Consider the following 26,571-nt stretch of genomic DNA (forward strand, 5'->3'; position numbering starts at 1 on the left):
ATAAAAAATCACCCCTCCCCTCTCACCTCGATACAACTTGCTTCACTTCGAATTGTATAAGGCTATCCCAGGCATTGATACCGCGATGGTTGTTAATTGTGAGCACACCGGACTTGCAATGCAGAGGTCGCCAGTTCGATTCGATCTCCCCGCACGCCAGTTGAAACAACGGCGCAAAGCTTCTTAAATCCCCATCACCACGACCGCCACCACCACCACCACCACCGCCGCCTCTGTCCACCCAGCAGTGCCAATGGGTCCACACCGCAAATTGTCGATCGCCAGCTCCGCGTGTGATGCGCTAAAGCGTGGCCATTCCTTCCTCTTCCAAGATGTCTAACCAGCGTGGAAGAAGAGGTCAATAAAACATTTTTTTTTTGGAGGGGCTCTAATTGAGCTGCCTCCAAGTGGTTGCAGGGCTGCACCTTTACCTTTCTGCCGGGAGAGAAATAAATCCCCTCCCTGGCCCTCAATCCAGCCAGACGGCGCCACTTTCACTTATTCATCGCCATCGTCATCATTCTAAACTTGACGGCTACACGTGCGCTGCCTCGGGTTTCTGAATGGGCAGAAGTAGACAAAAGTGGTCACTGCGGGTTAGGCCTGGGCTTGCACGGTGAACGATTTAACGCCTCGAATCCAAACTATGGTGCGATGCCAGCCTGGGGCCATGTCAAATACTGTGGACTCGAGCTTTGGCTGCGAAGGAGCAAGGCATCATGAGCCGACTTCCCGTGCCCACGTGTCTCTCAATCGGCGAAAGGCAGCACAACCCCTAGCCCTTAGCAGGAATGAACAGCAGGCACGTCACACCCCGGTCACAACTCGGTCCATCTGCCTAGCTCCTTCTTCTTCTCACTGGGGTACGAACACTTGTTTTCTGGTGCCCCTCGTAAGGCACTACACATAGGGATACCATACACAGACGTAGTGACGTGCCCGGATAACGTGAGCTAACGTGGAATAGTGCAGAATAATGTTAACACGAAACCTCAGCAGCAGCAGCAGAGCCAGCAGAATCTAACAGGGAAGCCCATTGCATGACTCACTCCTAACTCAGCTGACCATTATACAATTCCCTCCCACTCTGCTTCTTACTTTGCCTATTATCCCCTCTCACTTCACCAAAATCCCCACACGCTCTTCTCGTACGTATGTTGAACTTCTTTGGCAACGTATCTAGCCCAACCGTGCTAATCGGAGGTGCGGGGGAAGGACAATGAACTAAACACAAACACATTCCTGCGAAGGGAGCTGGTAGGAACGTTGGGCTGCTCGGTCAATGGCCAGGGTCAACGGCGGCGTGGTGTATTCCGCAAATATGCCCGACTGTGAGGGCGGGCACAAGCCGGCGTGAGTAAGTTAAACGTTGAGTTTTATAAGGGCACCACGGGGTGACCAGCCCCTCCCCACCCAGCCCCACCCCTCCCACCCCCACCCAGCCCCTCCCCACCCTCCCGAACCAGCCCCTCCCCACCCAGCCCCTCCCCACCCTCCCCTCCCCACCCAGCCCCACCCTCCCCACCCAGCCCCTCCCCACCCAGCCCCTCCCTCCCTCCCCACCCAGCCCCTCCCTGCACGACGGACGGACGGACACAATAATCCCCTGTGGGCTGGTGTAACCAGGAGGTTCCTACCAGTAAAATCAGTTCTCAAGATAACACATCCACCTTGTCACCAGCTCTGTTGTGAGATGCAACGCAATCCCCCCTCTGTCCCAAATTGCGATGAGAACTCGCTCATCTCTCCCCGTGCAGTGCAACCCTTCATGTCAGAGAACGGCCCACGTAAGAGGATAACACAGAGCTACTACCTCTGTTAGAGGGCAGCACTCTTCCACACACTCTGCATAATGTTTGTGTGACTTGACAGTTAAAATTGATATTCCATTTCTCAGAGCTGGAACTTGGCCAAATTAAGTGCAGAATATAATTTAATGTGATTGGGTTTTTTATGTGTGTAGTGATTGGTGGCTGGGAACGAGACCATCGACTCACTACGCTTGAGAACTCAGTTCAATCACAGGATATGAACCCCACGGTCTCAGCGGTGCCGGCTCAGCACTGTGACCTCTCTGACCTCAGAGTCACTTGGCCCCCCCCCCCCCCCCCCGCTTTTAATCTGATATTGAATCACTTCTCACACATGTGATGACGACTTTAGTCCATCTTTATTATTTCAAGCTTCTCATTCTGTCGGGGGCCAAATTTTGCGCGAATTTGAAATGATCCGCATATCACTCAAATGGGATTATTACATTGCAATCAACGCTCCTACTAGCACACTCATGCTCACTCACAGGCCAGGTGCTGACTCACCCTGTCCCACACAGGGATAGGTGCCTCTGGGGGTGCCCTTTCAAATTTCTTGAGAAGAGATATGATGGAAAGTGCCGAGACGTCCCGATGTATAGGAGGGTGCTTTATCAATAATAAATCATTATTATCATCATCATCATTATTATTTTTACTTCATTACATTTGCATCCTAAAATGAGATGGCACAACAGTGCCCCAAAAACCCAAACTGTGTTGCATTTCATTTACATTTTAAAGCGTTCCTTTGGTCTGGAGGAGATATAGGCCTCAAACTTTTCGCCCTCCCGTAATTAATTCACTCATAACAACTTCCACCAGGGACCAAAGCTATGGTTACGGACGGTATAAGCGAGAAGCCAAAACGACGCTTCCTTTCCTGCAATTGGAGCGTTGTTCAGATGCAGTAAATATATTTGGCTAAAATTACAATTTCGATTTACATGACATCTAACTTTGACCACACCTCACGATGTCGCACAGGCACAGTGGGCATTATTTCATCGACAGAGGGAGTCAAGTGTAGGCAGATAAAACGGAATCTCTTGTGCCTCGACTTGAACCGGGGCAGGGAGTTGGCAGCATGGATGGCTGGGATAAGGGAGTTCCAGATCACGGGAGGAGCAGTAGGGGAGAGAGACTGACATCCCACCAAGCGAAGGTTGATTGAGGCTTCGAAAGAATATGGCCTTGGTTGTAGCAGCAGGGAGCGTGTGGAGGACCTTGAAGATGGTGAGTGTGTGCTCTTGAAATTAATCGAGCATTAACTTGGGAGACGGTAGAGCAATCTTTCCCATAAGCCCTAGCACCCAAAGTGTAATGGTTATGAATATGGCAGTTTTTATGTATTTGTTCAGGAACACCTCAATGAGTCTAACAACTCTGTTCAGAGTAATCCCACTCGGGATGTATGATTGATTCCTTGTTGGGTAGTTTTATGTGAGGAAGGAAACCAAAGTAACCCAGAGAAAGCCCACTAATGTTGCGGGACAACACGCAAAAAAATCCACGCAAAAAATACTGACCACCGAGTAGCTCTGAAAGTTGGGTGGCACGTGCACATGATGATCTCTGTCTGCTCCACCAACCCCACTTGCAAAGCACTGGAATACAGGTGTGTGACACCACACGTGGCTTAAGCTTGTTCACAGATCTCATAAAGCATTATTTACCTGCAGTAAGGGCCATCAATCAAATCATTCATTGGCTTATGACAACCAACGTGCAGAGTGATCCATTTATAGAAACCTCCACGAAAATACCAGGGAAAATTAATAAAGCCTCGACATGTGTCCCACCAATCTCGATATATTTATTAAATAGTTAAACACACTCCCGGTGAACTTTGTTCAGCATAGCTTCACGTGATTAAATCGCCTGTCGGGAAGACAAAAAGTGGTCAATAGAAATGAGTGGGGTGTCTATGAATGGATGGTGTTGATTTGCTGAGCAATTATTAAGAAAATATATAGTTCAGAAAAGGAATACCAGATTAAGTAGCTATACTTGATTTGATGATGGACGCATCTTGACTCATCTTTGACTTCGAACTGCAGACGAGGATTTATTTTCTGCCACTCACAGGAAGGGAAGAAGATCTGTGTGTTTCGGCACGGAATGTCTGCTCCCTGATCACGCATTGCGTCTCATTCTCTCAGTAGATTAATTCACAGCCAAGAGGCGACGATGCCATTCTCTGTCTTCCCTGCGCGTGCCTTCTCTGTTGGCGGCGATGTGACGCCGCTTTTGGCGACAACCGCAGGCGGACCATCCGATATTCCCAAAACGCTGTTTGAGCAAAAATAAGTAGGGCTACTTTTGTGCCTCTGGTCCCCGCAGTGTTCCCTCTAAGCCAATCCTTTCGTGCACGCGATCACGACAGGCATCGGGGAGGTGAAATACATTTACCGATGTGCCAGTCACGCAAATGCGCCAATTCCGCGTTACGTGCGTTAACTTTTTGTCCGCGTGTGCGCGCGCGTGTGTGTGCGCATGTCTCCGTGGCCCTTCCAATTATTTCCTTGCATCAATGGAAATTTGTGTTCACGCATCACTGGCAATGCCAATTTGACCTAAGAGGGAATGCGACCGTCGTAGGCAATATAACCCTGGCCGCGATAAGTAATGCACATCGCCCCTGGAGCCATACCCTTCACGCTTGTGCCCATTGCACTTTGGAAAATCCCTGCGCAAAATGCATCGCTTTACTGAGCACGGGGGCATTATAGAAGAATTGCACAAGCCAATGCATCTCCTAAGACTGTAGAACTGCGTTAAAATGTTAACTATATATATATTTTTTTTTATCTTACTAGCTAAGGCCCACTGAGCTCTATAGCGCTTTTGCAGAAGTGACCTGGCCACAAATGATAGCTCAACGAAGTGGCTTATCACGTACAAATGTACAGCAGCCAAATACTTCAGACGCGTGATGATGATGATTCTAAATCTGAAAAATCCACGTGACCACGTGGAGAGAAACACGCAAACTCCAAATATACAGCAGGCGTCAGAAAAGCGCACACGCACACTTTCTGAGTTGCCCTAATTTTTGATGAAGCCAAATCAAAGAAGGTATTTATTGCGAAGAGGATATTGGAAAGGGATTCCGGCGCAAGCATTAACACTGAATCCACGGAATTCTATGGGAGATACGGCTTTGAAATAATGTTGAACGTTGGTATGACAATATGTTTGTCTGATGTTGTTCGATTTTTCTCAAATAAGCGGCACGACTAAACACATTCGTGCAAGAGTTATAAGCCCGAAACACAGAGAGTGAACCATTCACTTTTGTGACTGTGCTCGCTATAAATTGAACCGACATGGTGAGGCTGAGGTTCAGGTGGGTTGGAGGATCATGGGGAGAGAAAGCAACGTTCGAGACACCCACCTCTCTCGCGGCAAACGAGGTGTCTGTCTGTAGGGCCAGACTTGGAGTCAACTGCATTCGGAGTCGTGCCACTCATAATGATTTGCAACAACAGCAGCAATGTGATCGCAATTATAACGTCTGTGAACAATGAGGCTGTGTTTGTAATCACTGTATAATTGACCCCAGGCTTGGGCAGTACATCAAGTAGGTTTATGCTGGGATCCATACTCTTTGGTTCTTTCGGTATTTTTATTTCTACCTACGTGACTTTACCGAAAGATCCAAAGAGTATGGATTCCTGCAGTCACGAAAGCTTCAAATCAAGATTTATGCTGGGAGTTTGAGATATCATCTCTTGTATACTTAAACTGCCCCAGGGTCGGGATCGAACCTACGACTTCCCCTATACCACGCAAGGTAGTTGACATCTTGCCAGCGTGGAAGCAGTAGTGTAGTGTTCATGCACTTCGCTAAATGCTGGCTTCCAGAGTTCGATTGCCACTCACGACCAAAATTAGTGATGAATATCTGAAACGGTACCGGGCCTTTCCTAGGTCAAATCATCTTTAAATGAGTACCTGGTATGGTGAGTCAACGTCAGCACTTGGTAAGCAAAGATAACCGGGCATGGGGTTGGCCTCCCACCCACCGGTGAGCTTGCTCCCTAACAGCACTTGCCCCAAAAGTCAATTGAAGGCTATATGGTGGATCTTTGTATTTGCTTTTCCATGGGAGTTAGGGATAAAGTCGTGTATGTGCGTCTGATTGGTTGCGCCTTTCTGGTGGGCGGGCTCTAATTAGCCACGTGTGATGAAACGCGTGTTCCCTGGGGATAGTATTTAATTAACGCAAGCCCATTGTTCCACACTGTCAGGAGGGTGTAGCTTATTTAGTCGGATGGAACTCAAACGGGAAAAAAATCCTCAGACCCTTTAAATCAACCTGTATCGGTCGACCAGTCAAAGTCAAAGGAAGAGCATCACTGCACTATTGAATTGAAGCTCGTTTCTTTTCAGTGATCCAGTCAAGCAGCGCCGTGCTTAGAGCACGTGACTCACAATCAGGAGGTCATGAGTTCAAATCCCTGAGGGTAGGGGGGGGATCGACTCAGCCCATCATCACGCTCCTTTGGAGTCCATAAAATGTGTACGACTTTGCAGGATGTCGACAGTGAGTTTCCTATGGCGAGTGGCCCTTGCCATAAAAATGTGGAATTTGTAATGTAATCCAAGAACTGCATACTCATATAAAAAAGTCTCCTGCCAGGCATATTTGCCTAGTTCTGTTTGTAATACTCTTGTGTCTGGGAAGAGACTGCAGTGGCTGGTGTAAGTCCACACTTATGAAGGCTGAACACCCAAACCTCACAAACACAAACAAATCAAAACCCTACTTGTGGAATTGATTCTTATTGGCCTTCGGGCATGCCTGATGAGATGCAGCGAAGGGGCAGAACAGTACAACTCTACCGAGGCCCCAAACTCAGGGCTTTCCGCCCCCCCCCCCCACCGATTTTTTTTTTACAAAAATAATTTCCAGCCACATATTTTAATACATTAAAAAATATTTCAACTTAGTCCGTCCCCAATTGTGTTGGCGTGCACTGGCTGAAATAACATCTCACGATTTATTCCCTGCCACCGTGAGGATGGCCACTGTGATTTTTCTGAAAGGCCAATGTTGCCGCCTGTGGTTTGATTCAAACGTGCAGAGACAACCGGGAGCAAAAGACCTCTACTTCCCATTGAAGAAAAACCTTGCTCCATTCTTAACCCTTCCACCCTTCATTTCCCTGTACGGTGAGAGAATTAAATTAAAACCTGGGAGCACTTGGTGTGGCATCTTTCTGGGCTCGTTGAAAAGCATCTCAAACCGCATATTAAATTCCCCTGCAATGAAATTTCCCCAAATTATTGCGCTTTCTAATTATCTGCGAAGCCCACCAATGCGTTGCGCTGAGGCAAAGTGGAATTTCTTAAAAGGGCCTCAAGCCAAAAGGGTTTTTTTTACGACCGCGAGGTTATTTTGCTCTTTCCACATTATTTTCGCACAAAATCAACATCAAGCAAGCCTCACTTGAACGACTATGAGTGCTCAGAAGCCAACTCGCCCACAGGCATTAACCGTGTCCTCCATGCGAATACCATCGATGTAATGACCGGTTTCTTCAATTAATACTTATTAAGAAGATAGCTTTACCATCATTATCCTTTTCATGAACTCCCAATTAAATCACACGAGTGGATTTTGTCATTATTTTTAAATGGGTTCTTAATATCGGCAACTTAAATATACGCATCAAACATTTGGAGAACAAGTCCATTTTATTACCGTATAAGTTTTTTAAAAAGTACATTATTAGAATTTTGTGTACTTTGATATCTGAGGGAAAATACAAATGCAAACTTGCTTTTGCAATTATTCAAATGAGAAAAAATACAAAGGTACATGCTGCAAGCAGTATGCACACAGTGTAATTGGAACATGTAACGCGAGGTACACGGCATAAATTATACTGTAGGTGCAATACGTTATCACTGCCTGTTATTTACCCAGGAAAACCTCATTGAGTCTCAAGACTCGTTTTATGGTGAGCCTTGCCTTGTGGGATACATCTATAGCACCCAAAAAAATCACATGCATGCGATGAGATAACTTCAAAAACACTCAAAGCTCTGCACAGATAGATTCAATAACTCATCGCTGTACTGTCCACCTGATTTAGATTGTAATTCGTGCGAGTTTGCTAAATCCGGCTACTAACTGGTGAGACACAGCAGCGTACAATCCACTTGATGCAGCAAATCTGGCCTGTGACGGTCCCACCTGATGACGGAGACTTGTGTTGCCTCCGAAACGTCGTGATTTTTATTGTTTCATTTTTATTAATTTTAATTTAATTTTTTACCTACGTGACTTTACCGAAAGAACTAAGAGTATACAATCAGCTGGCTGCCTTGATAGCAGCAAGCAGATACTGGGGTTAAGTAGAGGAAAGGGGTTTTAACCGCTGTCACCCTGTACCCTCCTGCCACTGCGATGTAACGCGGTGTGCCGTGAAACGGTAATAGTTCTGGAAAGCAGAGTTCAAGGGAGAAGAAGTAGAATAAGACGACAATGTTCGTGGTGCCATCGCAGTTCTCCCCTGCCCACCGCAAATCTCCTTCATTGCGCTGCGTGACATTGGTGTCGGATGATTATTCTCATTTCTGATCTCTTACACGATAGCAACACAGACACACATCCATTTTGCAAGTGACCCCAAAGCCGCTTGCCAACTGACATCCTTTAATGGCCCATCATACACCACCACCACTAAATCGCAGTCTCCAGCTATGCCAATGAACGACTTGCCGTGCTTCTCTGTTACATCAGTCATCGTCAATCCACTGCTGGATGAAGGCCTAAATCCGCCAAAATCTCTCACGATCCTGCGGTGTAATAATCCACCCAACACAAGCGGATTTCATCGTGCCATCTCCTTGTTAGATGTACTCTTGGACATGTTCCATTCTTTGGCTGCCATTCCATTGATATTCTTGACTATCGTACGCGATCCCTTTAAGCGACGTGTCCTGCCTTGTGTGAATGTCATTAACTTGCGTATGTTCTCCTACACATGCGTGACCAGTTCTGTCTATCAATGCAAATCCACGCATCTCTCCATGCCACTTCCTGCACCCTTCAGTTTTTGTTCAACTTTTTTTCTTGTTCATGACGAAACATTATATCTGAATCGTATGTCGAATGCAGGCAGTATTCACTGATGAAATTAATGAAAAAATTTTGACCAAATTAGGTGTTAAGACAACAATAATAATAATAATAGCAGCCTATTGGCAAGCGCTGGGCTGCGTGTCAGCGTGCGGCAAAGTCCCAACGCAGGTAACACCATTGCGCATTGTGTGATTCACAGGTTCAGACCTGGGTCGTCTTGCAGGACAAATAGTTATTTTTTCCCAAAACTATGAAATCATGGCTCCTATGAATAGACTGTCCCGCATGAGCCACGCAACGGAGGGAATATCATTTTTGTGGCCACCATAATCACCGGCCATGATCTCTCCACTGCTGCATGAAGGCCTCCCCAAACCATCTCCATATCTCATGGCCTTGCGAAGCAATGATCCGTCTTGCTCCTGGACACCAGCTGACCTCATCGCTGCCATTCTCTCTCATTTTTAAATCCTTTATATTAAGTTCGCTTGCTTGCTTAGGACCGTGCAAATCTTTCGGTCGTTTTTTAACCCACTTCCCGTGATCCAATCGAGCTGACATTTTGTACACAGACTCGTTGTGCGTGACAATGCATTTTCGTGAAAAGATTTTTCCAAAATTTTACACTGTTTAGGGAAAAATGTTAAAATATTAATTACCAATTGTTTAATGCTGCCAGACAATCATCTGACCCATAGGTGGCAGCCATCTCAAGCCAGAGGACGAGAGGACTCTAGCCGCCCCGATGCCACGCATATAAAGGATTTATAGTGAAAAACTTTGTTTTTACGGGTTTACTTGTTTTCTTATTAACTTCACTCTTTATTTTAACCACTTTCATGTTACGTACATTTTTTTTTCAATACTGCATTGGACATCCTCTTGGGTGTGTTCCCTACTCTTGAAAAAACTCTCCCAGGTCCGCACAGATGGGTCATGAACCCACTTGCTATTCAGCCATCTCCTGATTACCTCGCAAGCCAGCAGGTTGGAGGGTTTTGCCGCACGTGCTGATCTCGGCGTTATCCAGAGCTTCAATATACGGGCAAAAGCAAAGTCGCTTTTTCAATCAAGTTATTGTAAATGGGGTGAATGGTGGCACATTTGTTAGCACACTGCGCTCTGAAGCCAGCAACCCTGGTTCGATTCATGCCCAAGGCCAGCAACGGTGGCGCGCGACATCCGAAACTGGTCCTGGACTGCCTCTTATTAATCAACCCACCGATGACTACATCGGTGAAGTATGGTCGAACAACCCTCATGACAAACGTGGTGTTGGGGAGGGCTTTCGTTCGGCAGTGGATTGGGAAACGGCTGTGAACAACGAGGCACAGCTGTGTGACTCATCCACATCCTCTCGATGGTTTCCGTACCTACTAAAGTCAGAGGCGATGGTGGAGACATTTCAACACTGATAATGACCCGTGAATGAATTGGCTGGTGTCCCCCCACGTTGTTGTTATGGGTGGTACACATTAACATGGTAACTCTTATATTATACGTTTGTTCCAACGGTGAGGTTTTGACATGATGGGTATTAAGTAATGCTTACATTGACCTGATTTAAAAACCACAAGGAAACAATATATATTGTAGTCTTAGGCACAAAGTGCAATGATTTTATAGCTGGTAATGTATGTACGTAGAACTTATTTTGCACCGTACGTAGCCAACCGTGCTAATGGGAGGTGCGTTCAACTGAATATGCGAAATCAGAACAGTTCTATACATTGCCAACAATGTGGTCTGAGTGTGGCTCAATTATCTTACTAAAGTATTATTTTATTTTGCTGTCTGCCAACATTATCTCTGTGTACAACCGTTGATTGCAATGACGTGTCACCAACATGGCAAAATGAATGATAATTATTTTAATATAAACACACAATTGCTCAGGCATTTCAACGGATTTTTTTTTATTACATTCAGGAAAATTCGTTATTAAAAGACCACTGGACGGTAGCCATTGCAAAAAAGGGAGTTACCAGGAAAACGTAAAGTATCTCAACACACGTCCAAATTTGACGTTAGGTTCGCACGGAGAATGAACACGTGCGTTCACGCGTTCTTTTCAGCGCAAATTTGGACAGAGGGGTGACGGTAGCAATGCGAATGAGGTGTGACGCACAGCCCCATGTTACTGCAAATTGCGTTTACAAGTTTTTGGTTTTGCTTCGGGAGGATGACGTGGATTTTAGACATTTTGATTTAAGCTGGAAGGACCGACCCCGGTGAGCCATGGAGCTGTTTCACCGGGGCTCCAGGCCCAGGCTGCTGGGGTCGGCAATGTCAGAAATTGACTGGGGAATGTACACATGGGTAGATACATTAGGCAGTCGGCGTGTGAAACCTGCACAAAACAAAACAAGCAGAAATCTGAGCTTCTGTGGACACTCGACGATGCTGGGTGTAATCTCCAGAAAGAAAAAAAAGTCCTTTAAAAAGAAACATGTCAAAAATCACTTGCTTGCTCTTCAATATTCCTGTTTTGCTGATAAACCAAAACGATTGGCATTTTATCGCCCCACGTGACAACTTGATTTGATTGGTTTTGTTGGCTGGTGGAAGGTTATACAGTAGCTACAAAAGTAACATTATGACCTAACCCAAAAGAGAGTCATCGTGAAAACAAACGGAGCAATGTAGGAAAACAGTAACGGCGATAGTTGATTAAACAGTGAGATTACGGAGGGGATTCTTCATCTCCGCAATCAGTGGATATCCACGTTCGTGGATATGCCCTGGGAAAGCAGTTGAGTGTCCTGTTGCATGCAGCAGAAACGTGCACTCTAAGACATGCGAAGACTCGAAGGCCTCGAGATGTGGGTAGTGACGTCGGATAAATAAATAAAGAAACCGTTGCATGGAGAGAAAGAGAAAGGAGAGATTAGCACGTTCCAGAGAGAAGGTTCCGGAGGAGAGGAGTCTAATTTAAAACGTTTCAGAAAATCTTTGATGAAGGAAGTTTCGGAAAGGATGGTGTAAGTCAAGAGGCCAAGAGGCAAGGAAAGAAAGAGGCGTCTTGACTGACGACTTGAAGGAAGGAAGGGGGGGAGGCGTAGAGTACTCGTGTGTGTGTTGAACTTCTATCGCACCGTACGTAGCCAAGCGCGTTAATTGGAGGGGCAGTGAAGTGAAGATGAGAGCGCTCGATTGCAGAGGATGGAGGGAGTTTGACCTGCAGCTCTTCCGCAGGGCAGAGGACTAAAGGGAAGAGGATCCACAGCAGTGGCGCTGCGTTTCAGTTCATTTGTATCACCCTGACCCACCAGCATTGCGGCACCATTTAGTTGAGAGAAGCAAAAACGCTTCTGAAGGCCACACTTAGAAACATGGGAGACAGTTTGGACACGCGGACAGCGGTAGTGCGGTGGTTCGCGCACTGAGGTTGTATCCCACACGTGGCTAAGATCAGTGGCGAGTGATGTCTGAACCGATCCTGGTCCTCCGTTGGTTCCTCGCCAGGCCTCGCCGTGGCTGGCGTGGCGTAGGATGACCGAGCGGCTTCATGACCGGCACGGTGCGGGGAGGCGTTCATCCAACAGTGGCTTGGCAAGGGCTTGTAAATTTCGATTTAAAGCTTTCGTGACTGCAGGGATTCATCTTCTTGGTTCTTTCGATAAAGTCACGTAGAAGGGAAGTAATAAAATAATAAAAATAAAACATAATAAAATCATTCTCACGACGTTTCGGCCACAACGCAAGCAGCCGTCCTCAGGTGAAGACCAGGTCTGTCGGGGAGACAGCGTCTGAATGAAAAAAGCGTGGTGGTGTTTCATTCAGACGCTGTCTCCCCGACAGACCTGGTCTTCACCTGAGGACGGCTGCTTGCGTTGTGGCCGAAACGTCGTGAGAATTATTTTATTATGTTTTATTTTTATTATTTGATTTCTTCCCTTCTACGTGACTTCACCGAACGAACCAAGAAGGCTTGTAAATTATTAGAATTTTGCGAACGGGTACATATATATATCGCTGTGTACCAGTCATGTGTTCAACGATCATATTTAAATATAATTTCTGTGCTTATGAATTCAACGCATTAAATTAATTCAAAAGCTAATCTGCACGCTTCCCGGCACACATACGCGCGCACACACAGAACAAGACAATGATTTGTTCATCCAGTAATATTATTGTGCTTGACGAGGTTGTGAGCACATTATATCGCAAGCGTAGTAAATTAACAATAGGACCAATAGCTCTGAATTCCATCGGTGACACCTTCACATTCATTGTTCATAGGCACACATGGACTCTCTTTTGTTCATCAGAAGATGGCCATGCCAAATACACATACAACTTATCATTGGCATGTTTGTCGAAGTAATTAATATAATATGCTAAGACTGTTTCCACGAGTGCTAACATCACAACGCCAATCAATACCACCTTGCTTGCATGCGTGCTGGAAGACACACGTACTGTATATGGTGTCATGATACATGCAATCTCAAATAACATATCAGAGCCCACTGCAATGCATGTAGTCTGAGCCGATCGTGCTTGAAGACTGTCGTAAGATCGAGATTCGAGACTGCTTTGAATGAACAGAGATTTTTTTTTTCATTTCCTTCTCATGCCGGTAAAAAAAAAAATATGTGACCTTTACGGATGCACAGCAGCGTGTTTCGAGGTCACTGTTAGCGCAATAACATTCTTACATACTCTGTTTTGTTACACATTGACAGGTAGAACCCTGATTCATAATTGCTTTCTTTTGGGTTAGATCATTGTTTAGGTATAATGTCACGTTTTTTTTTTACTCTAAACCTCCACCACCCGGCAGTACCAATCAAGTCAAGTTGTCACATCATGGGCAAATAAATGGCAATTGATTTGGTTAAATTTCGATTTAAAGCTTTCGTGACTGCAGGGATTCATCTTCTTGGTTCTTTCGGTAAAGTCACGTAGAATGGAAATAATAAAATAATACAAATAAAACATAATCAAATAATTCTCACGACGTTTCGGCCACAACGCAAGCAGCCGTCCTCAGGTGAAGACCAGGTCTGTCGGGGAGACAGCGTCTGAATGAAACACCACCACGCTTGATTTGGTTGTTATCCCCTTTGCTGGGCCTCCTTTGCGAGATCGACTCCCCCTTTAAAAGAGCCCCTTAGTGTACTATTTAAGCATCAGCAATGGCGAGGCAAAGGCACCCAAGTAATGATGACAGTCACACCAACAGCACCTGCTGTGCACTTGCCCCAGAATTCTACAAGGCTATACAGGGGGGGGGGGGGGAGGGGTCTTTGTCATTGCATGTAGGTACGACAGACAGTAACGACGGATAGAAGAGTAAATTAAACACCGCGTTGATTATGTAGTGGGTTCACCGGATGCCGCACTTGACTTTGGAGGCAACACGTTTATCCTAAGACCACAACGGGGTAACTACATGAACGTACACGGGATAACGACATAGGTGGTAACTACCACGGTTAACTAGACCACAGCGGGGTAACTACATAACCGGGTCAGGTCAGTAACACACTGCCTGGCCCACGATGCCGAACATGACGACCAAAGCCCGAAGATCGAAGAGACGTAGCACGGCGGGGTTCATTCCAGAAGACAGCCCGGATCGTTTCTCGGGACCTACCTATTATGCCCCTGAGCGTGGCCTGGCTCCGCGCTCTGCCACGCCCCCTTCTGGATCCTACCAGAAGGTTCTGGGTCATACACCGAGTGTCCCTCTCGCCCCCTCTTGGCCCCCCTCATTATCCTGTCCTGGTGACGTGCCAGAGGTCGCAAACGGGTTTTGATTCCTTACCCGTACCCGGCCGCATCAGGGTCGCAAATGGGTACCCGTTCCCTACCCGTACCCGTACCCTACCCGAAATGAGTGACAAACAGTTACTCACCAGTGACTCACGGCCTACCCGTACCCGTACCCGGCCGCACCAGGGTCGCAAACGGCTACCCGTACCCGCGTACCCAACCCGATACTCGGCCGGGTACGGGTAGCCGGGTATCGGGTACCCGGTTGCGACCTCTGTGATGTGCCCTCTCGGGTTCACCCAGACTGTCACGTCCTCAACTGCCCTCTCTGTGACAGTCACCAGTACCATGCCCCCGAGGGCCCCCTTCCATGCCGGAGAGAGGCTCTAACACGCACAATTCCACTCTTCTGTCAGTAGCTGGCGCTAACACCGTAGTGACCCAATATTCGTCACTACAATTCTATTAAATTCGACCAGAAATAAAATACATTCGAATGGACATTCGCTGGACAACTTTGCCTCTCTTGATAAGCCAAACTTAACGCTGTAACCTTGAAAACTTTGAGCGGCGGGCGACGCAAGTGGCGTGCTGCCTCTGCTTTGGCATGCCACGCACGCACGCGGCTGATGCCCTTTGCTGCTGTGCGTACAGCTCCGGGCAATTATGCACAGGGCGGGGAGGTGCTACACACACGCACACGCACCAGCCTGCACAGATTATTAATTTTCACAACGCACAATTTTTCCTTAAGCCGTGTGGGCACGCGTGCATGGATATGCGTTCAGTGCCGGATTAAGCTAGTGCGGGGCCTGTAACATATGTTATAAAGGGGCCCCTAAATAAATAAATAAACACTTAAATATTAAAACACAAACTTTTTTACTTGCACAGTAAAGTAATTTAATTTTTTCATTTGCAATACAGCCGGATAGTACGAAACCTCAAACACCCAGTCGTTCATAAAAGTTGAAGGCAGTATAGTACTATAGTAATCGAGCAACTGCAGAATCACTGAACAGGAATTGATAGCTTGAAAGCATTTAGCGCGGGGCCCTTGAAAGTGCGGGGCCCGTAGCATGTGTAGCTACTTTTGCTACGAGGATAATCCAGCACTGTGGTGGTGGTTGTGTGTGTGTGGGGAGCGGTAGTGTAGCGGTTAGCGCGCTCACGGTCAACACCAGTGACGATTATCTGAACCGGTCCTGGGCCTCCCCTAGGTCGACTCAGCCTCAAATGAGTACCTGTGCGGTGTGTAAACTGGGGAGACAAAGGCCACTAAGGAGAAAAAGGCGGCCTGGCGCGGTGCTGGCTCTCCACCCGCTCGTGTGCCGTACCGGCTTTCACAGATGCTCGCGAACAGCACTTGCCCCAACAGTTTGGATTCAAGGGATCTGTATGTACGTCTGTGTGTGTGTCAGTGTGTGTGCGTCTGTGTGTGTGTCTGTGTGTGCGTCTGTGTGTGTGCGTCTATGTGTGTGTCTGTGTGTGTGCGTGAGCGGTGATCTCGTGGCTAGCGGACTGCAGTACGAACCCAGTGACCTGGGCTCAATTCTCGGGGATGTGAAAGTCGGGGGCGGTGTCTTGGGCCAGTGGCAGCGCGCGCTCTGCCGGACGAGGTGGTTGGGGCAGGCTGTGGATCGAGCCACCGGGGGGGCCGCCCTGGTTAATACTGCGCGGTGTATTAACTACAAATACTGCACAGTATTTGTGCATGTTAAAGATCCCGGTGACATTCAACTAACGATATGGCCATGCAGTGCTGGCATCACGGTGCGCCCAACAACCTGAATCATCATCATCATCAGCATCACGATCCGTGGGCAGTTAGCCCGCAGTAGGTGTCCACCCGACATTTCGTCATTTGTGTCGACTCTCCTCTCTGTTTTGTGTGAACACTCTCAAGTAGTGGCCACGTTCTCCTGGCACACCAACTTAGCGCCTTCAAAATATCATCGCGCTTTAAGAACGGCGCGGATACCAAATGGTCCTGGTGGGATATGAACCTGCCCTGGGCCTCCGCTATGTCGACTCAGGCCCTCAAATGAGCACATGGTGTGAGCAATGGCGAGGCAGAGGTGGCGAGGCATGGTACTGGCCACCACCGTCCATAAATGCACCACGCCGGCATTAGTAGCACTCGCAATAACAGCATTGGCCCCCCCTTACAGCCTGCAAGACTAAATAGGGGGTCTTTGTCTCTGGCATGCACGTGTAGGTGCACTTGTTGTGGATGTGTCCAGCGTTGATAAACAAGTCATGAGATTCATCTTCTTGGTTCTTGCGGTAAAGTCACGTAGAATGGAAATAATAAAATGATAAAATAATAAAAGTACAAAAATTAGAATTAAAAAAATAAACATAATATTTATGTTCTTTCGGTAATTATTATGTTTTATTATTATTATTTTATTATTTCCATTCTACGTGACTTTAGCGAAAGAACCAAGAAGATGAATCCCTGCAGTCAGGAAAGCTTTAAATCGAAATTTAAGTCATGAGATGTCTGATTGACTCAGTGGCTCATATATGTGTGTACAGGGTGCTTCAAACAAATAATAACACTTTGCAACAATTGGCAACAATGCCACAAGAAATGTGCCTCCGGGCTCTGGAGATTCCAGGCGTGCGTTGACAATGGTGACGAACAAGTGGAGACTGACTTTTTGAAGCTATTAACATCACATTTGTTATCATGTTACAGTGCATTATCCGTTCCTTTTCCATTAAAAACGATAGTCCAATACAAAGTGTTAACATTTTTGTTTAAGCACCCTGTACATCCACAATCTACCACCTGGTGAAGTTATCCCCCAGCCTCCAATTTCACCCATCCCTTCTCAGCTGATGGCACCCAGCTCTCCGCCTTCCACAAACCCAAACCCACCCACCACGCCGGCAACACTCACCCCCTGCCTTGGGGGCAGTCTCACCTCGGACTTGGCTCGAACCTCCTTCTGGCCAACATTGTTGCCAAAACAGAAGCGCTCCTCGTAGGCGCTCGGGGCCAACTGCGGTGTGGGTGCGAACCTCCGGACACTGACTCCACACTGGCAGAGAGAGCGTGCGTGTGCGACCTTGGAGCCGTCATTGAAGCAGAGGTCGCAACCGGGTACCCGATACCCGTACCCTACCCGATACCCGGCTACCCGTACCCGGCCAGGTACGGGTACGGGTAGGCGTTTGCGACCCTGGTGCGGCCGGGTACGGGTAGTTCGTGAGTCACTGGTGAGTAACCATTTGTCACTAATTTCGGGTAGGGTACGGGTACGGGTAGGGAACGGGTACCCGTGCCCGGCCGGGTATGGGTACGGGTACCCATTTGCGACCCTGGTGCGGCCGGGTACGGGTACGGGTGAGGAATCAAAACCCGTTTGCGACCTCTGCATTGAAGTCTTGTTCATTTTCCCATAGTCACCCTTCGCTCGATGGGAAGGAACTCTATAATCGGTTAGATGTGAATTGACCACCAATGTAAGACTCGGCTGAGTTAGCCAGGTTTTTGCCCATTCAGGACCACCAACTGGCGTTCGTATCATGGGCCCGCTGACGAATTCTCCTGAATGACAGGCCGCTCGCGATGTCCCGGCCTCAAGTTGATGCCACCCCTAAGCCATAACGTAATGCTCAGTATCGCAGTGCACATGCGTTATCAGCATTGATAGAGTTGCGAGTTTAGCGCAGACGGAAGTGTTGTTTATTGGGAATGAAGGCCATTTATAAATAGAGCTGCATTCTCTGTCTCCACATATAAATGGAATTTTAGTTTTGTAGTCCATCGGGCGATTCGTTTTCCAGACAATTATTCTTCAGCATCAGCAGCAGCATTATTTGCTTACACGAGCAAATTCAGAATGGGTTTCAACCTGTATGGGTATCATCAGCAGTGACAGACTTGGGTATATTATTGGATGGAGATGTGAAAACTAGGTTTTTGTAAGTTTTTTTTTTACAAACGCCATTTCCAATGTGGCACACGTACAATCTGAAACGTGACATTTTGTAATGTAGGAAATGTTCCCTTCGGTTTTTTTTCCGAACTCTGCAATTCAATCCCACCACCAATCAATCAAGCTGATTATTGTTCACGATCAGACAAGCCTCCCGCAATCTTGTTCCGGTGTTGTGTAAGAACAAGACCGTGAGCCCTTTAAACAAGGTGACACACGCGTTAATGATTGAGGTGAAACCCTCACAATTGTTGCAAATATGTGTGCTTTTAATTATGTAAAAAACGACATCTTCGTACCTTTTTAGCAATTATCAAAGTATGAAAAATAACAATTTGCTTTAACCTTCTGATAGAAGGCTGTATCTGGTGTAGGCCAATCAGTTTCAAAGACAACACATATTATATTATCAGAGCATGTTTGTTTGCATTTTCGCCACAAGTACGTGTGGTTGATGCAGACTTGATTCCTCGCAATACGTTTCTATTTGTGGTGTTTGGACATCGTAACACCTGTTTTATTGTCAGAAAGGGTCTCTTATTATTTTTCACACTCTGTAAATATCTGTCTGTCTGTCTGTATGTTTGTGTTTTGCCAATAGTCTGGGTTGTGTCTGTATCCAAAGAGTCAAGCATAAGAATCAGAAGTTATTGTCTTCATGACCCTCTGGAATGTTAAGTCATTTATTTTCCCATGCTTCTGCATTGGCAGTGATGCACAATTAGCAAACAATATACCACTCAACGCAATCGGACACAGGATTGTGGCCTTCAAAGTAAAATACATGACAGGTGACGTTTCAGCTAATGGGCCTTCTTCAGAGCACATGTAAATGATGTGTGCCATGAAGAAGGACCATTGCCCGAAACGTCACCTATTGCATATGTATTTTCCTTTTCAGGTCACAGTGTGATTGTTGAACGTGCTGGGGTTTTTGTTGCCCTCGAATGGCACCATGAGCGGAGTTTGGGGGGGAGGGGCGGGGGGGGTATAATGCCCCACCACCCCAAACGAGGCACCTTTATTAGTTTATTTTCAGTAGTTTACAATTAAGATTATCAATATGTAATTATATGCACCCGCTATTCCAAATGTCAGGGACACAGCAAATCCCCCCCCCCTACCAAATATATAAGTCAAACTCCGCCTGTGAATGGCACATTCCCATTCCGCGTGAAGCAGCCAATCAAACGAGCTGGTGCGATTCAGCATCGATCGAGTGATGAAGTCAACGTGGGCGGGCGGGGGGGCATGGCCTTGATACGACCACACCTCGCCATCGCCTGCGTCCTTCTGCTAGATCCCACCGTTGGTGCAGAGCTGACACCCACCCACCCTCCCCCTCTCCTAGGCGTGCTCTTATCATCTCATCTCAACATTGAGGTGTTTCTTTGGTCACAGCGAGCGTTGAGTGGCTACTCGAACGCCGCGTCCCAAGAAGCGGTCTCCCTTCATCCTGCACGTGTCCCACAAACCGCAAGCTCCCCTTCCTGATTACGACCGAAATCATTCCTTGACACGCTCTACTCCGGACTTCAAAGTTGCTGAACCTATTCTACCACCGGATTCCAAGGGTCTCTCTCCTGCATGCACATGACTTTCAAAAGCTTCCGTTGAAATCGATTCGCGAACGTTTAGACTCGTTTTGTAACACAGGCATTTGTCGCCTGCCTCAACCCCATGTCGTTTAGCAATCAAGTTGATCACGGAATTCTTCCCAAAAGGTCTATGTGGTCCATAATCATAAAAAAAAACTAGCCTGCTCATGCAATACTTCTCCTGGACCTCTTCCTCACAATCCCCTCTATTTGTGCACATTGTTAAACAAACACACGGGGTCCTCTACCCCCCCCCCCCCCCATGTCCTCATCAATCCCTCCTGACACACACTGGGATCTTTACACGGCATAGACCAGCTGGATATGAGTAGAATCAAAAGTCAAGTCACAATGTCCGCCTTGCTCAAAGCAGCAACAGCTGTTGGGGATCGACTCCATTTGCGAGCCTTGAGCCGGCGGTGGACCTGCCACACTCCCGTGCCAGTCACCAGTCAGTCCGCATGACTTCCCGCAAAGTGGTACTCGTGTCTTCTTGGTTCTTTCGGTAAAGTCACGTAGAAGGAAAATAACAAAATAATAAAAATAAAACATAATAAAATAATTCTCACGACGTTTCGGCCACAACGCAAGCAGCCTTCTTCGGGTGGAGAACAGGTCTGTCGAGAAGGCAGAGTCTGAAATGGTACTCGTGTGTTTTTGTTAATCAACCCTGACTCGGGCTATTAGATGTGGTAGACACAGGGCCGGATCAAGGCACGGGGGCTTCAGGGGCTGCAGCCCAGGGGCATCCGCCAGCTGGAGGACCTCCAGAGATTAAGTGTCAAAAGTTAATTCATTTGTGAATGCTGAATATTATTTGTTGTTAGCCTCGTAAAAATAAATGTCATTTTTCTTGAAATTTGTTTTCATTTTGAAAATATTGCTGGGGGCCTCACAGTACCTGTGGCCCAGGGGCCTACACAATCTTAATCCTGCCCTGGGTACACCCAACATTTTCATACGGCATTCGTAAGTTAGTGGCCTTTAAAAAATTAATACAATGTTTAGATCAGCATCGCGCATACTGCTGCCATCTGTGTGGCCAGAGGGCGCTTCCATACCCAATGAGCATAACATTAACAACTAATCCTCTACATTCCTGTATCAGTTCACCACAGGATGAAACCCTACCGAGGTTTCAGTTTCAGTTTCATTTATTAGGTATAACCCTGTGAGCCATGCGGCTCTTGACACGGATGCAACCGCAACAAACAAAAACATGAACAAGAAACATCTTAAAGTGACAACACGCAACAGAAAAATCCAGGAAAAAACTGCAAAAAACAGCAGGTTGTCATTTGTAGGGATATATTTTAACCATACTTCACCACAGTGCTCAGTAGTTTGTGTTGGCGAAGTGGCAGCTGAGGACCGGATCAGATACACACTCGGGTCGTGGAGTTCATAGCGCGGTGTGCTAACCCACTGCACCACCACCACCACCACCCCCAATGGGCACCAATCCACATTTGACGTGATTGAAATGCGTCGCGAGTTCACTCCATTCGTTACCCGCGGTGTGCAAGGCGAATTAATCCTGAATGTGCATAGCAAAAACGATCTGGCACTAAATCACGCAAGGGTTTTGCTAAATGGCATCGGGTTTCCAATTAGACCGTTGGAGAAATTACTCCACGTAGAGGAATAATAGTAATAATAGCAGTAGTACGAACAGTACTCGCCTCTTGCCGTAACGGCCAGCACACTTGGCTTGCCATCCAAACACTGGGTCAGCTTCTTAAATCTCCCTCCTCCCCGCGACTGTCGACTGGCACGTCGCGCGTGCAGTGGGGCTAAAGTGCGGGTGCTCCCCACCTCTCCCGAGAAGTCTGGCCGCTGCGGAAGAGTAGGCCAAATGCCCCCCCCCCCCCCCAGAGCTACCTCGAGTGGAGGCCCTTTCCGCCAGCAGTGATGCGAGCAAGAATATTGCAGGACTGCGCTTTTATCTCCTCTCTATGTGAATGAACAGGGATGGAGCAGTGGCAAAGTGATGAGGGCCTTGTACTATGAACCCACTACCCACCCGAGTTTGATGCTGGGCCATGGCTAATGTGAGTGGCGAGTGATATCTGGGGTGGTGCTGAACCCCATCTGCCAAATGGTCTCTACCGTTGCCAACCCACACGCTGGCCACCGTGATAACGTTTGGACAAACGACAGCTATCACTTACATGCCATGAAGAGGCCTTCGTCCTGCGATGGATGTAGAAAAGATTGCTAACTAATTAATTTCTGATATGCATGATAATATAATTCGTGTATCCTTGTATCTCATCCACTGGATCTGCAACCCCAAATGCATATTTGCAAGAAAAACTGTTGAGCTGTAAATATTTGTTTAGATTTTGAGTGGAATACGTCTGCTTTATTTTAACAAGGTAGTTATGTTGTTAAATATATATACTTTTCTTTTGATGAAGCGATGGCATAGTGGTAGGCGCACTGTGCTCTGATCCTGAGGACACTCGCAATGACCAGCGTGGTGTGGTCAAGTATGGTCAAACAACCCACCATTTCCGACACGGCGTGGGCACGAGAGGTCTGCCACGCTGCAGCGCTGAAAATTATTTATTTAACAATAAATCATTAATCCACAAAATAGAATTTCTAAATAATGTTTTTTTGTTTTGTTTACTCAGAGCCCTGATTCGATTGACAAACGCAGACTGGACCCAACCCCCCACCCAACCCCTCGCATATTTCTAGAATTTTCGTTTCAGTTTTTTTGTTCCCTTGGCACCCTTGTGTTTACATTTTGCCAGCCTTCAAGGATTTTCGTTGTTGCTGTTGTCAGTGACTCATACTTGTGATATTTTTTTTTAAACCCCTTCTTTTACATTTGGTTTTCACGCAGGCCAAAGTGCAGCCTCGTGATGTTCAGAATTTTCGCTCCGTGTTCTGTTCAATCGGCATGGAATGCGAACGCACGCCGATCTGCCACAAGACGGCGAAAGTAACTCGAGTTAGCATGTCCCATCTGCTCGTGCAAAACCAAGGAGTCACCCCCCCCCCCCCCCCCCCTTTTACATTTCAAATTTCTGAGTCTGTGGCGAAACGCAGCTTCTCTCTTTCTGCATGAACGTAAAATCCGTGTCAGCCGCGCCGTTCCGTGTCTCGCTCTCACTCCTTGCTCGCTCTCTCTGACTGCGGTTAAATTGAGCGCCGGCACGCATGTTTTTTTCCCCTTCGCGCTTGCAGATGCCCTACCGCGGGACATGAACCCGGGATCGTGCTTGCTGGTGCAGTACCCCAGCGAGGCATTAGCCCCGCGTGCCAAGCAAACGCCACTGAGATGTCACCGCAAATGCGGCGGCATCGATTCGCTGTGCAAAGCAATGAGATACGGTGATAGATGCACAGAGAGAACATTCTCAATATTAAACGTCAGAGATTAAACTCTGCCACAGTAAACGATTTATCAGAATTCGGCGATGTGCACATTTCATTAAATATATATACGTGTGTGACTGCCAACAACATAAAATATATTATTTTGGTGATACCGAATTGGCAGTGGTGCACAAAGCACAAGTGAGAGAGAGCAAGTCGACCTCTCTGCCTTCTCCGTGCGCTGTGAAGAAGGTCCATTGCCCGAAACGTCGCATATTGTTTACATTATTTAAGCCACAGTTTTATTGACGAATGTGTTTAGAGATTTTTTTTTATACAACTGCGAACACTCAGGCTAGACTGCACCAGGTTTTGTGAAATCCGCGTCACTGTAAGACCCATGTGCTTTTGTCATTAACTCTTCATGTGCAATTATACTAACGGTGGTGAGCTATTGTTTTTGTTTTACAAAAGTGACATGAACAAGAAAACAAAAACCATGAAACGAGGATTTTTTTTTGCATCCCATTCTCAAACATGTTTTGCCATCCCTCACTCGTAACGCTCCATTTAAATTGCAGCCCAGCCTGAAGCATCCCAAGTCACCGTTGCTGTACATTGTGCATGCGTATGCGATGTTGTGTCGTCACCAGGAACGTCTCGACTAAGCTTCAAGACTCATTTTCAGGAGGTTTCTTTGCTTGGGACCGTTTCATTTCCTATTTTTGGCATGCGGAAGGAAAGCCCTACTCGCCCCGCAGGAAAAGCCATACCACAAAATTCGCACCGATAGGGCCAGAATCCTCCACGCCATACCGTGTCCTACAGAGACCACAGAAGGCTGCCTATCTCGCACCACGTGATGAGCTCAGTGTGAACCGCAAAGCCGACCTCTAAGGCGCTGCTGAATCACAGGCGTGTTGCCACCACAGACGACAACAATTCGTATGTTTAACAGTATGATTTTCCTCTTCTTGGTTCTTTCGGTAATGTCACGTAGAAGGACGGCTGCTTGCGTTGTGGCCGAAACGTCGTGATAATTATTGTATTATGTTTTATTTTTATTATTTTATTATTTCCCTTCTACGTGACTTTACCGAAAGAACCAAGAGGATGAATCCCTGCAGTCACGAAAGCTTTAAATCGAAATTTAGGATGATTTTCGCATGATAGTAATTCTTAATTTTCGCAACCTTTTTGAACGATTAAAATATCAGTGCCGTCCTGGCCGCCTGTTTCGCCTTTGATAACAACTATACATTTCTGACTTAAACACGACTGGCGTGTTTTTTTTCTTTCACGTACGCAGACAGAATGTAATTTTTCTTTTTGCTCTCTCTCTCTTTTTCTCTCTCTGGAATACATAAATATATATATATATATTTGAGCAAGCCCCGGTGATTGCCTGCATATTGCGACGGTGTCACTTACATGTACGCGCGTGCGTGTGCGTGCGTGTGCGTGTGTGTGCGCGTGCGTGTGTGTGCGCGTGCGTGTGTGTGCGCGTGTGTGCCCGTGTGTGCATGCTCGTATTGTGCCCACAGACAGCTTCAAGGAAAACCTAATCATTGCCAACTATGCCCAAGTTGACGCAGTGACAGTGGCTTAATGGAACTTCGCAACCAGGCAGAGGTGGGGGTGGGTGGGGGGGTCAGCGATCTCATGGTGGCTTTCGGACTTGGATGTAACCAGTATCTGCAAAAATATAAATATATATAAATAGATACAAACATATATGATTATATAAATATATACAGTAATTCACCGACAGATGCAGGAAGAATTGTGCTGTTACACCTCAACGGAAGAGAGTCGAGTATTGGACTTCAAACTTGCGCTGTACGATTGTCCACTTTAATCTTAGCGTGTGAATGGTTAGGCATGGGGTTTGTGCATGATATTTGAGTCGGTAAATCTGCAAAGTGGATGTACCTGTACAAATATAAAAACAAAAGAAACAAAAAAAAACGTAAAAAAAAATATAACGACAAATCAACCGAGAGTTTCATTTCAACATTTCTTATTTTTTTTCCAAACGCTTTGTCGATGCAAAACATGTAACGGCCAGTGTGCCAGATGACCGCGGTGTTTATGGTAATGTACAATGCCAAGAATGCAGATTTTCTTTTTTCTATACACTCCAGAAATGAATTATATAGTGGTACGAATGTTTGAGGACTTTTGTAAATATACAGTACTATGCTGGCAAGAGCGTATGTCTGTTCCCGCAGCCTGAGATGAGGGTATGAACATTTATTTTACATGGGACACTTTTCCCTTAAAATTGTGTCCACTATTTTCCTACCTGTATGTGTTTAAAAGCGGTTAGCTTAACGCACGAGAACAATGTATTGTAACGATGTAGCCAGTTTAATGCAATGCATTTCGATGTTTGCATCGTTATATAAAGAGTATTGTATATCAACTGCAATTATGCCTGTACTATTTTTCCATCTTGATCATCGGGTATGTGAATATGTTGACTAGAGAGATACATTACTTGATTTTTGTATGGAGCCTAAAGAGATGGGTGGTCTCTGAGAATTTGAGTTCCAAATGTCATATGTATTTTTGACATATGGGCATGCTTTGGTACCCAGAGATGCATAACATGAGCTGCATGCTTTCTTTATCATAGGGTAAAATGATGATGTCATCAAACTGTTATAACAGAGCTGCAATAAAAATGCTTTCTCTTATAAAATAATGAGTGATGTAGCCACATCCTTGAATTGTGTGCGAGACGCCAGCGATAACGTTTATTGTGAGAGATGTTCAGGCTTGAGAGCAGTGAGCCAGGCAAGGTGCTGATGTGGGCTCAGAGGGCGAAAGCCAGAGGCAGGATACGACTGAGCCAGCACTGCTGAGATGCTGGTTTCTGGAATAGCATCGGGAAATCAATGAATGAGAGCGACCTGCTCAATTAAATGGGCTCCTCTAGAATGATGCATAAGCAGAACTCTGTTCTGCGTCGACCCACGTACTCAACGTGTGAGTCCATCAGCCTATTGGCCTTCCCGATCAATGTTATCCGGCGGAGCTTTTGTTTAGGCAAACAAATT

At 46.5% G+C, this 26,571-nt stretch overlaps 1 protein-coding gene across 1 annotated transcript in view; it reads left to right on the forward strand.

Moving 5' to 3' along the window:
* Positions 1 to 25,118, forward strand: part of LOC144722956 (voltage-gated potassium channel KCNC1-like) — a 57,496-nt gene extending 32,378 nt beyond the window's left edge. The window contains exons 3-4 of the mRNA XM_078601406.1: positions 23,378 to 23,524; positions 25,054 to 25,118. Coding sequence (XP_078457532.1) covers positions 23,378 to 23,524; positions 25,054 to 25,118 — 212 coding nt within the window. The remainder of the gene's footprint in view (positions 1 to 23,377; positions 23,525 to 25,053) is intronic.
* Positions 25,119 to 26,571: the final 1,453 nt, after the last annotated feature.

The sequence above is a fragment of the Lampetra planeri genome, chromosome 16 (genome assembly GCF_965212315.1).
Source record: "Lampetra planeri chromosome 16, kcLamPlan1.2.h2, whole genome shotgun sequence".
NCBI classification, from domain to species: domain Eukaryota; kingdom Metazoa; phylum Chordata; class Hyperoartia; order Petromyzontiformes; family Petromyzontidae; genus Lampetra; species Lampetra planeri.